This window comes from Salvelinus sp. IW2-2015, linkage group LG6.1 (genome assembly GCF_002910315.2).
Source record: "Salvelinus sp. IW2-2015 linkage group LG6.1, ASM291031v2, whole genome shotgun sequence".
Classification (NCBI taxonomy): Eukaryota; Metazoa; Chordata; class Actinopteri; order Salmoniformes; family Salmonidae; genus Salvelinus; species Salvelinus sp. IW2-2015.
Window position 1 is genome coordinate 11,371,648 of NC_036845.1, and position 12,303 is coordinate 11,383,950.

The window sequence follows — 12,303 nt, forward strand, 5'->3', positions numbered from 1 at the left end:
TAGACTTAACAGGATAAATCATATTGTAACAGTACAATGGTAGCCTACTCCAGTATAAAACTAAATAAGCGGTGCCATTTGCAATACCTTGGTTAATATTTAAGAATAATTTTAATCATTCAATCTGAGGCACATGGTGAACATCTTACATTTCATACAGTGATGTTGATCATCTAGTCTAGAGAGACTGATGCGACAGGTAAACCTGGATAAAATAAGCCTAGTCTAAATGTGTAATAATTTACTTGGAAAAGAAAATGGACAGTTGCATTGTTCAGTTGAAAGACTTGACTGATTGTGATGTCAGGTGGAGTAGGTGGTCTGTTTAGTCACAGTAACTAAGTAATGTGAGTGTTTGTTGGTAATTACACTGTCCAAGTTACTCATGGTCCTTTGTGGATCGGGTTACAGTCCCATCAGTCCCACGGGCCACAGCAGACTGGATCATTTATCAGGCTGGTGGCATAGCGAACAATGTCACATGCTATGCCTGTCCACACCAACACAATACCATAATCATTGGCTGCCACTTTCTCTCAGTTCCCACTTCCTCTAGGCCTACTTCTCTCTCTCACTTCCTATATTACTATCCATGGTTATTTTGTTGTTTCCCTGCCAATTCCTCACGAGCTGAATGCTTGCATGTCGCGGGACCTCCCCAAGTTGACTCCCGTACTTGTTATGAAACTCAGGACAAGCAAGTTCCCACTACTTCTTTTTGAGTTTTGGCTTGAAGCGCAGTGTCTGGAAGGCGCTCTCCACCACTTTGGGCAGGTGGATGGGGTTTCTCTGTAAGTGTCGTCGGCTGCTCGTCGTCCCGTTGTCGCTCTTTTTCTTGGCCGTGCTGCTGCTTTTGCTGGTTGAGGCCGGCTTCTTCAGCTTGGACTCATCTGTGGGACACCGTGGGACCCGCATGACCCAGTTGGAGTGGAGGTCGTGCTCACTGGTGCTGGTGGCCACTGATGAAGAGAGAGATGGGTTCACGTCAGTTCTCAAAATGCCCATCCAAATTCTACATGGGGAGAGAAAAAACCACTGAAGGGTAGTTTGTGATCTATTACAGTTACAATTACTCAGAGACTGCAACAAGCTGTTTAATGTCTCTAGATCAGCACCAGGTAGCTAGGTCTTCACTACACCGAGTGTTGATTTTTCAGTGTTACATTTCTAGTGTTGATTTAGGAGTTAAATTAACTCTAAAATATCCCCAGTGTTGGTGTCAATAACCAGTGTTGACTGTGATTGTGTCAGTTTTACTCTGCAGAGACTAAAACATTCTCATCAAAACCACGCCCATCATTATCTTATTTCCCAGCATGCTCTACTGGATCTAGATTTTTTGTGGTATTGTTTTTAATATGTGTGTTTTTGCATGTACATTGATTGRTTAAGTTTATGCTACACAAAGATACATAACATACATTTTTCTAAACTAATCCAATCAATTAGTTAGATGTATTGCACCCGTTACTTAAATAGTTAAGGTAGTCTCTTTCATCAACGTTCCTAACCTTTAACATCTTTCTGACTGCAGGTTGTGTGTGAATAAACAGTGTAACTGTTGCCTGTCTTAACTCAGGCTGGATTCCAATAGGAATTATATATCACTTTGAAAGTCAGTATATTGTGATTTGTAAACCAGTAGGTTCTTAACACCACTGTGTTGGGGTAAAATATTGCCAATAAAGTAAGGAAGTCTTTATGAAATATGTAAGGTATTGTCATTAACAGTTTTAATTTAATGCTACATTTGCCTACAGCAAAAACTAACTTTGTGAAGTCCACAAGATTGAGATATAAGGAATTCAACAAACATGTCTCTGTCACTAACAAATACAGTCATGGGTGGTAACTCTACAATTCACTCAAAAAGGCAAAGGCTCACTGGGAAATTATATTGGGCCGTGGCTTTGTGTATGTTGTGCCTACAGTTACTGATCCCTTCCCTCATGTCAAACACTTGATTTCAGGAGGCGGGACTATTAAGGGGATAGGGTGACACCACCCTAACTCTCATGTTAATACAGCAATGGTAACATGATATTCTCGTACCTAATTTAGATAAGTACCGCCTTGTAACCAACATCGAAGACTGCGTGTTTGCAGAGGGGCGTGGTTTATAAAGCTAGATAGCTACTCTGCTGGTCACAAAATTTGACTGTAGGGTGTCAGCAAATATATTTAAAAGTTTACACTATTCATCTATGGCAAATATTCTTATATGTTTCCACTTTCATATGTATCTGGTGTTAGCTATTTACTAGGGAGGGTAGTCTAAAATGCTGACACGTTTGTCATGTTAAAATCTGTCAGCGCTGCTGTGAACCGCAAAAGAGATGTCAAACGGGAGGTGTAAAATTGACATCGTTGATGCAATTTCAATGTTGTTTAAATTGCTTTGTGTATCACAAAATTTGCATGAGATTATGTAACTGCTCACTGCATTCAAGTTTCATGACATAGTCCTTCCAAAGAGCTGTCAGTCAAGGTGAGCTCCTGAATATAACCTCCCTGCCCACTCAGCTTGTCTTTTCAAGGTTCCTGGTAGTTAGCCATGAGAGAAAGTAGACTTTCTGTAATTTTGAGCATTTCTATCCACCCAAAATATTCTATGGGGGTATTTTAGAGCTAGGTTTCCATCCAATTGGCAACTGATTTTCATGCGAATATTAAGAAATCTGCATTAAAACAACTTGCGAATTTTCCCATCAGAGATGTGTTTCTGTAACGGCTGTCTAAATCTGCCTCCTCCTCGGACGAGGAGGAGCATGGGTCAGACCAACACGCAGCGAGGTATGTAGACATAAATGAATTTATTTAAAGACTTAGACGAATACGAAAACACTTGGAAAATTACAAAATAACAAACACGACGTAGACAGACCTGAACATGGAACTTACATAACTACACGCAGAACTCACGAACAGGAACAGACTACATMAAAACGAAACGAACAGCCAAAACAGTCMCGTGTGGTGCACATACACTGACACRAAAGACACAGGAGACAATCACCCACAAACAAACAGTGTGAACAGCCAACCTATATATGGTTCTCAATCAGAGGAAAACGTCAAACACCTGTCTCTGATGAGAACCATATAAGAGCTGATTACAAGACCTAAACATAGAAACACAAAACATAGAAATGCCCACCCATACTCACGCCCTGACCGACTAACACATACAAAACAGAAAATAGGTCAGGAACGTGACATAACCCCCCCCTCAAGGTGCGTACTCCGGACGCACTACCAAAAGTCTAGGGAGGGTCTGGGTGGGCATCTGACCACGGTGGTGGCTCAGGCTCTGGACGAGGTCCCCACCCCACCATAGTCAATCCCAGCTTCCGTAGCCTCCTCAAATAGACCACCCTCCAAATAACCCCACCTAAATTAAGGGGCAACACCAGAATGGGGGCAACACCAGATTGACTGGTGGATCCTGGCTGGCTGGCTCTGGCTGGTCATGGCTCGCTGACGGCTCGGACGCTCATGGCTGGCTGACGGCTCTGGACGCTCATGGCTGGCTGACGGCTCTGGACGCTCATGGCTGGCTGACTCCGGCGGATCCTGGCTGGCTGGCTCTGGCTGATCCTGGCTGGACGGCTCTGGCTGGTCCTGGCTGGACGGCTCTGGCAGCTCCTGGCTGGACGGCTCTGGCAGCTCCTGGCTGGACGGCTCTGGCAGCTCCTGGCTGGACGGCTCTGGCTGTCCTGGCTGGACGGCTCTGGCAGCTCCTGGCTGGACGGCTCTGGCAGCTCCTGGCTGGACGGCTCTGGCAGCTCCTGGCTGGACGGCTCTGGCTGGTCCTGGCTGGACGGCTCTGGCAGATCCTGTCTGGTTGGGCCTCTGGCAGATCCTGTCTGGTTGGCGGCTCTGGCAGATCCTGTCTGGTTGGCGGCTCTGGCAGATCCTGTCTGGTTGGCGCTCTGGCAGATCCTGTCTGGTTGGCGGCTCTGGCAGATCCTGTCTGGTTGGCGTCTCTGGCAGATCCTGTCTGGTTGGCGTCTCTGGCAGATCCTGTCTGGTTGGCGGCTCTGGCAGATCCTGTCTGACGAATGGCTCTAGCGGCTCCTGACTGACTATCGGCTCTGATGGCTCGGGACAGACGGGCGGCTCTAATGGCTCGGGACAGACGGATGGCTCAGACGGCACTGGGAGACGGACGGCTCAGATGGCGCTGGGAGACGGATGGCTCAGATGGCGCTGGGGAGACGGATGGCTCAGATGGCGCTGGGGAGACGGATGGCTCTGGCCGGATAAGGCGCACTGTAGACCTGGTGCGTGGTGCCGGAACTGGAGGCACGCGGCTAAGGACACGCACCTTCATGCTAGTGCGGAGAGCAGGGACAGGGCACACTGGACTCTCAAAGCGTACTCTGCGTGGTACCGGCACTGGTGGCACCGGGCTGAGTGCACGCACATCAGGACTAGTACGCGGAGAAGTAACAGTGTATACAGGACTCAGGAGACGCACWGGTGGCTTAGTGCGTGGTGCCGGAACTGGAGGCACTGGGCTGGAGACACGCACCACAGGRAGAGTGYGTGGAGGAGGAACAGGGCTCTGAAAACGCACTGGAAGYCTGGTGCGTGGTGTAGGCACTGTTGGTACTAGGCTGGGRMGGGGAGGTGGCGCCGGAAATACCGGACCGTGCAGGCGTACTGGCTCTCTTGAGCACTGAGCCTGCCCAACCTTACCTGGTTGAATGATCCCCGTCGCCCTGCCAGTGCGGCGAGGTGGAATAGCCCGCACTGGGTTATGCAGGCGAACCGGGGACACCATGCGTAAGGCTGGTGCCATGTAAGCCGGCCCGAGGAGACGCACTGGAGACCAGACGCGTTGAGCCGGCTTCATGGCACCTGGCTCAATGCCCAATCTAGCCCTACCAGTGCGGGGAGGTGGAATAACCCGCACCGGGCTATGAACACGTACAGGAGACACCGTGCGCTCTACTGCGTAACACGGTGTCCGCCCGTACTCCCGYTCTCCACGGTTAGCCTGGGAAGTGGGCGCAGGTCTCCTACCTGCCCTTGGCCCACTACCTCTTAGCCCCCCCCCAATAAATGTTTGGGTAGTACTCACGGGCTTTTCAGGCTTCCAGCCACGTCTCCTAGCTGCCTCCTCATACCACCGCTGTTGGGCTCTCGCTRCCTCCATCTCCTCACGAGCGCGGCGATATTCCCCAATGTGCGCCCAGTGTCCTTTTCCCTCCAATACTTCGTCCCAAGTCCACGAGTCCTGGTTGCTCTGTTGAGCTCTCCCCCGCCGCTTGGTCCTAGGTTGGTGGGTGATTCTGTAACGGCTATCTAAATCTGCCTCCTCCTCGGACGAGGAGGAGCATGGGTCAGACCAACACGCAGCGAGGTATGTAGACATAAATTAATTTATTTAAAGACTTAGACGAATACGAAAACACTTGGAAAATTACAAAATAACAAACACGACGTAGACAGACCTGAACATGGAACTTACATGAACTACACGCAGAACTCACGAACAGGAACAGACTACATAAAAACGAAACGAACAGCCAAAACAGTCCCGTGTGGTGCACATACACTGACACGAAAGACACAGGAGACAATCACCCACAAACAAACAGTGTGAACAGCCAACCTATTATGGTTCTCAATCAGAGGAAACGTCAAACACCTGGTCTCGATTGAAACCATATAAGGCTGATTACAAGACCTAAACATAGAAACGCCCACCCATACTCACGCCCTGACCGACTAACACATACAAAACAACAGAAAATAGGTCAGGAACGTGACAGTTTCCATCTAATTAACTTGTTGCAGATAAAAGGCAGCGTGACAACGTGTGCACATAAAAGTACAGTTTTCGGTTAAATTCACAAATAAATATAAGTAAAAAAATGTCATTGCATTTTCAACTCTACCCATGTTATCTCAGCAAAAAATATTGTGTTATATAGTGAGTGAAGTCTGTTCACTCTGGTTTGGGCAYGCGCGCTCTAACCGGCTACAGTGCACATGTTAGCCTACATGATGAGATTATTATGCACAAAAGAGCGAGATTATTTTTATTTGTCAAATGGCAGCCAAACACCGATCATCATGTCACCAGAATAAGACTCTTGATATTTATTAGAAAGGAGCATCAAGCTCATCACCTTGCACTTTCACCACCCTGTGAAGTTCATCATAACTTATTTCATCTGTAGTCTAATAAACTGCATGCTTCCCAACCAGTCCTAGTTGGAGGACCACACAATATCTCATTGCATAACTTCAAATTTACTTAATGTGATGGTTATTACAGTATATCAATATTTGCGCATAAAATCGTTTTCACCTACATTTCTCACATAAATCATTTTGCCAACACAAGAAGATCCACCTTGTCTAGCGTATTTTGTTTTGTTGACATTTGGAAAGTTTACAGAAAATATTTATGTTTCCATCAGGCCAGTCATGACATTTTTTTATCCAACATGTACTTTACTCACATAAAAAGGTTGGATGGTTAGTCAAAATGCTATTTTACATGGAAATCAGAATGATCTTCGGGACCTTTCACACTCAAAAGTCTGGAACCATATAGACACTGGCCCAGTTTTAAATTGAACATTGTCAATGATTTAACACTGGAGAATTTGCTGTGTATCTCTATATCAGCACCAGGTATCTGTCCACTGTCTCTATATCAGCACCAGGTATCTGTCCACTGTCTATATATCAGCACCAGGTAGCTGTCCACTGTCTTCGCTGTTTAGGCAACTTGATCGTACTTCAAAACACAACTCACCAATGAAGTCAACGTCAGCGTGCCCATCGTCTACATGGGGCTTGCGCGTGTGCTCAGGGTCACAGCTCGCGATGACAGCATCAAAGAAGTCCAGAGTGTCCTCCTCATTGGGGATTGGAGGGGCAGACGGTTTGGTACTCATGTTCTTTAAAAAAAAAAAGAAATAAGAGAGAACATTATTGTCTATTGATTTCTTTAGTAGAAGGCATTCAGTGGTTCAACAATTTCATTTAGGACACAAGGATAATTATGAGGTGAGGACATAGCCATTAAGTGTTTCACAAAGCCTTTCTACCTGTGYGTCCTTGGAGTTGGGCGGGGGAGGCGCAGGCTTCTTCTTGGGGGAGATTGTGGCCTTCATCTCGTTGCTTTTGAAGTTGTTGACGCTCCTCGTGTACTGCCGTCTCAACGCCACCAGCTCTTCCAAATACTCCAGGCAGTTCTGATTCTGGGAGTAGAGCCATATCCGGTCCTCCTGCCTCTGGTAATAATACAAGGCGGTGGTGGACTCGAAATTCACAGAACTTTTGCTCCGCTTCAGTGTGGAGTTGACGGATGACTGCTTCCTCTGGCCCACCACGAGCATGGAGGTGCTCCGCACCAACTTGACGGTGCACGCGCTGTGGTAGTCCTGCTCGGACTGCGGACTGCCATCACGAGCCCTGTTCCCATTGTTGGGACGGAGCGCGTTGTTGATCTTCCTAAACATCCCTCCTGGGCGTGGAGTAACTCACAGTTATAAAAAATATAATGTTAGTTCAATCGAGGTGCCCATAACCGTTTCCAAGTACTATTCCTCAGAAATCAATTAGAAAACAAGCACACGGCGCGTAAAAAAAGAGACGGTATGACATTGGTCTTGTCCATGGGGATGAAACTGCCCGTGAGTATGGTTGGCAGAGAAGATAACTTCGGACTCCTCTCACTTAATAAAAAAGCGTTCCCGGCCATCACTATGGTGTTATGGGGGGTTTTGCTATGGCAACGGGCCTCGAAATTCAACCCGCTCCTGTGTCATTACTATTGAACAGCAGTCCCGTGTCAAATGTCTTTATGGGCACCTCAAGCTCCCAGTGTCACCAAAACGCACGCGCTGTAGTCTCTCTGCCCAGTGGCTTATACACAGAAAATTGGCCAGTGTTGCATTTTTCAGTGTAACATTTCTAGTGTTGATTCAGGAGTTAAATTAAGGCTCTAAGAGTAAAATGAACACCCAATGGTGTAAAATAACCCCAGTGTTGGTGCTAATAACCAGTGTTGAGTGTGAGAGTGTGATTATATCATTTTTGTCTCTGTGGAGACTAAAACCTTCTCATCAAAACCATGCCCTTTATTAGCGCCTCTTCAACCTCAGGAGGCTGAAGAAATTCGGCTTGTCACCAAAAGCACTCACAAACTTCTACAGATGCACAATCGAGAGCATCCTGTCGGGCTGTATCACCGCCGGGTACGGCAACTGCTCCGCCCAACAACCAAGGCTCTCCAGAGGGTAGTGAGGTCTGCAGAAACGCATCACCGGGGCAAACTACCTGCCCTCCAGGACACCTACACCACCCGATGTCACAGGAAGCCATAAAATCATCAAGGACAACAACCACCCAAGCCACTGCCTGTTCACCCGCCTATCATCCAGAAGGCGAGGTCAGATGTTGCTTACCAAGACGACATTGAATTTTCTTGAGTGGCCTAGTTACAGTTTTGACTTAATTCAGCGTGAAAATCTATGGCAAAACTTGAAAATGTCTGTTAAGCAATGATACACAATCAACTTGACAGAGCTTGAAGAATTTTAGAAAGAATACCGGGAAATATGTGTCATTCCATGTGTGCAAAACTCTCAGAGACTTACCCAAAAGGACTCAGCACTGGAATCACCGTTAAAGGTGCTTCTACAAAGTATTGACTCAGGGTTGAGAATACTTACAGTTGAAGTCGGAAGATTACATACACCTTAACCGAATACATGTAAACTCAGTTTTTCACAATTCCTGACATTTTATCCCAGTAAAAAATTCCCTGTCTTAAGTCAGTTAGGATCACCACTTTATTTTAAGAACGTGAAATGTCAGAATAATAGTAGAGAGAATGATTTATTTCAGCTATTATTTCTTTCATCACATTCCAGTAGGTCAAAGTTTACATACACTCAATTGGTATTTGTAGCATTGCCTTTAAATTGTTTAACTTGGGTCAAACATTGCGGGTAGCCTTCCACAAACTTCCCACAAGAAGTTGGGTGAATTTTGGCCCATTCCTCCTGACAAACTGGTGTAACTCAGTCAGGTTTGTAGGCCTTCTTGCTCGCACACACCTTTTCAGTTCTGCCCACAACATTTTTCTATAGGATTGAGGTCAGGGCTTTGTGATGGCCACTCCAATACTTGGACTTTGTTGTCCTTAAGCCATTTTGCCACAACTTTGGAAGTATGCTTGTCCATTTGGAAGACCAATTTTTAACTTCCTTTAACTTCCTGACTGATGTCTTGAGATGTTGCTTCAATATATCCACATAATTTTCCTCCCTCGTGATGCCATCTATTTTGTGAAGTGCACCAGACTCTCCTGCAGCAAAGCACCCCGACAGCATGATGCTGCCACCCCGTACTTCACGATTGGGATGGTGTTCTTCGGCTTGCAAGCGTCCCCTTTTTCCTCCAAACATAATGATGGTCATTATGGCCAAACACTTCTATTTTTGTTTCATCAGACCAGAGGACATTCCTCCAAAAAGTACGATCTTTGTCCCCATGTGCAGTTGCAAACCGTAGTCTGTTTTTTTTATGGCAGTTTTGAAGCAGTGGCATCTTCCTTGMTGAGYRGCCTTTCAGGTTATGTCAATATAGGACTCGTTTTACTGTGGATATAGATACTTTTGTACCTGTTTCCTCCAGCATCTTCACAAGGTCCTTTGCTGTTGTTCTGGGATTGATTTGCACTTTTCGTACCAAAGTACATTCATCTCTAGGAGAGAGAATGTGTCTCCTTCCTGAGCGGTATGACAGCTGCGTGGTCCCATGGTGTTTATACTTGCATACTATTGTTTGAACAGATGAACGAGGTACCTTCAGGCATTTGGAAATTGCTCCCAAGGATGAACCAGACTTGTGGAGGTCTACAATTTTTTTCTGAGATTTTGGCTGATAGTGTATGTAAACTTCTGACCCACTGGAATTGTGATACAATTAATTTTAAGTGAAATAATCTGTCTGTAAACAATTGTTGGAAAAATTACTTCTGTCATGCACAAAGTAGCCGAATTGCCAAAACTATAGTTTGTTAACAAGAAATTTGTGGAGTGGTTGAAAAACGAGTTTTAATGACTCCAACCTAAGTGTATGTAAACTTCTGACTTCAACTGTATGTAAATTATCATTTTCAATAAATATGCAAAAAAAATCTACAAATATGTTTTCACCTTTTCATTATGGGGTAAGACGTGTGATTTTTTAATTTAATCTTTTTTTTATTCAGGCTGCAACACAGCCTTTCTAATCGACCTGGCTGGGTATTCTAGAAGGATATTGACCTCATCCTGTCAGTAGAGGATGCCTGGTTGCTCTTTAGAAATGCTTTCCTTGCCATCTTAAATAAGCATGCCCCTTTCAAAAAATGTAGAACTAAGAACAGATATAGCCCTTGGTTCACTCCAGACCTGACTGCCCTCGACCAGCACAAAAACAACCTGTGGCGTTCAGCATTAGCATCGAATAGCCCCTGCGATACGCAACTTTTCAGGGAAGTCAGGAACCATTATACTCAGTCAGTAAGGAAAGCAAAGGCTAGCTTCTTCAAACAGAAATTTGCATCCAGTAGCACTAATTCCAAAAGGTTTTGGGGCACTGTAAAGTCTATGGAGAATAAGAGCACCTCCTCCCAGCTGCCCACTGCACTGAGGCTAGGAAACACTGTCACCACCGGTAAATCTACGATAATCGATCATTTCAATAAGCATTTTTCTATGGCTGGCCATGCTTTCCACCTGGCTACCCCTACCCCGGCCAACAGCAACTTGCACAAGCCACCTCCCCGCTTCTCCTTCACCCAAATCCAGACCTCTGATGTTCTGAAAGAGCTACAAAATCTGGATCCTTACAAATCAGCTGGGCTAAAAAAACAATCTGGACCCTCCCTTTCTAAAATTATCCGCCAAAATTGTTGCAACCCCTATTACTAGCCTGTTCAACCTCTCTTTCGTATCGTCTGAGATCCCTAAAGATTGGAAAGCTGCAGCGGTCATCCCCCTCTTCAAAGGGGGAGACACTAGACCCAAACTGTTATAGACCTACATCCATCCTGCCCTGCCTTTCTAAAATCTTCGAAAGCCAAGTTAGCAAACAGATCACAGACCATTTCGAATCCCACTGTACCTTCTCCGCTATGCAATCTGGTTTCCGAGCTGGTCATGGGTGGACCTCAGCCACGCTCAAGGTCCTAAATGATATCATAACCACCATCTATAAAAGACAGTACTGTGCAGCCGTCTTCATCGACCTGGCCAAGGCTTTCGACACTGTCAATCTCCGTATTCATATCGCCAGACTCAATAGCCATGGTTTCTCAAATGACTGCCTCGCCTGGTTCACCACCTACTTCTCAGATAGAGTTCAGTGTGTCAAATCGGAGGGCCTGTTGTCCGGACCTCTGGCAGTGTCTATGGGGGTTTCACAGGGTTCAATTCTCTTTTCTCTGTATGTATCAATGATGTCGCTCTTGCTGCTGGTGATTCTCTGGTCCACCTCTACGCAGACGACACCATTCTGTATACATCTGGCCCTTCTTTGGACACTGTTAACAAACCTCCAAATGAGCTTCAATGCCATACAACACTCCTTCCGTGGCCTCCAACTGCTTTTAAATGCTAGTAAAACTAAATACATGCTCTTCAACCGATTGTTGCCCGCACCCGCCCGCCCGACCAGCATCCCTACTCTGGACGGTTCTGACTTAGAATATGTGGACAACTACAAATACCTAGATGTCTGGTTAGACTGTAAAGTCTCCTTCTAGACTCACATTAAGCATCTCCAATCCAAAATTAAATCTATAATCGGCTTCCTATTTCGCAACAAAGCGTCCTTCACTCATGCTGCCAAACATACCCTCGTAAAGCTGACTATCCTACCGATCCTTGATCCTTAGCCTCCAACAGTCTACTCAGCAAACTGGATGTAGTCTATCACAGTGCCATCTGTTTTGTCACCAAAGCCCCATATACTACCCACCATTGCGACCTGTATGCTCTTGTTTGCTGGCCCTCACTACATATTCATAGCCAAACCCACTGGCTCCAGGTCATCTATAAGTATTTTCTAGGTATCTCAGCTCACTGGTCACCATAGCAACACCCACCCGTAGCACGCGCTCCAGCAGGTATATTTCACTGGTCATCCCCAAAGCCAACACTTCTTTTGGCTGCCTTTCCTTCCAGTTCTCTGGTGCCAATGACTGGAACGAAATGCAAAAATCCCTGAAGCTGGAGACTTATATCTCCCTCCCAAACTTTAAGCATCAGCTGTTAGAGCAGCTTA

General features: G+C 45.9%; 1 protein-coding gene across 1 annotated transcript; it reads right to left on the bottom strand.

The window, feature by feature from the left end:
- Nucleotides 1–48: 48 nt before the first annotated feature.
- On the bottom strand, nucleotides 49–7,813 carry LOC111964724 (uncharacterized protein C13orf42-like). Its single transcript, XM_023988553.2, has 3 exons — nucleotides 7,071–7,813; nucleotides 6,776–6,920; nucleotides 49–959 (listed from the first exon to the last, which is right to left on the bottom strand). The coding sequence occupies exons 1-3, from the start codon at nucleotides 7,482–7,484 to the stop codon at nucleotides 709–711; spliced, it is 810 nt and encodes a 269-aa protein (XP_023844321.1). The 5' UTR covers nucleotides 7,485–7,813; the 3' UTR covers nucleotides 49–708.
- Nucleotides 7,814–12,303: the final 4,490 nt, after the last annotated feature.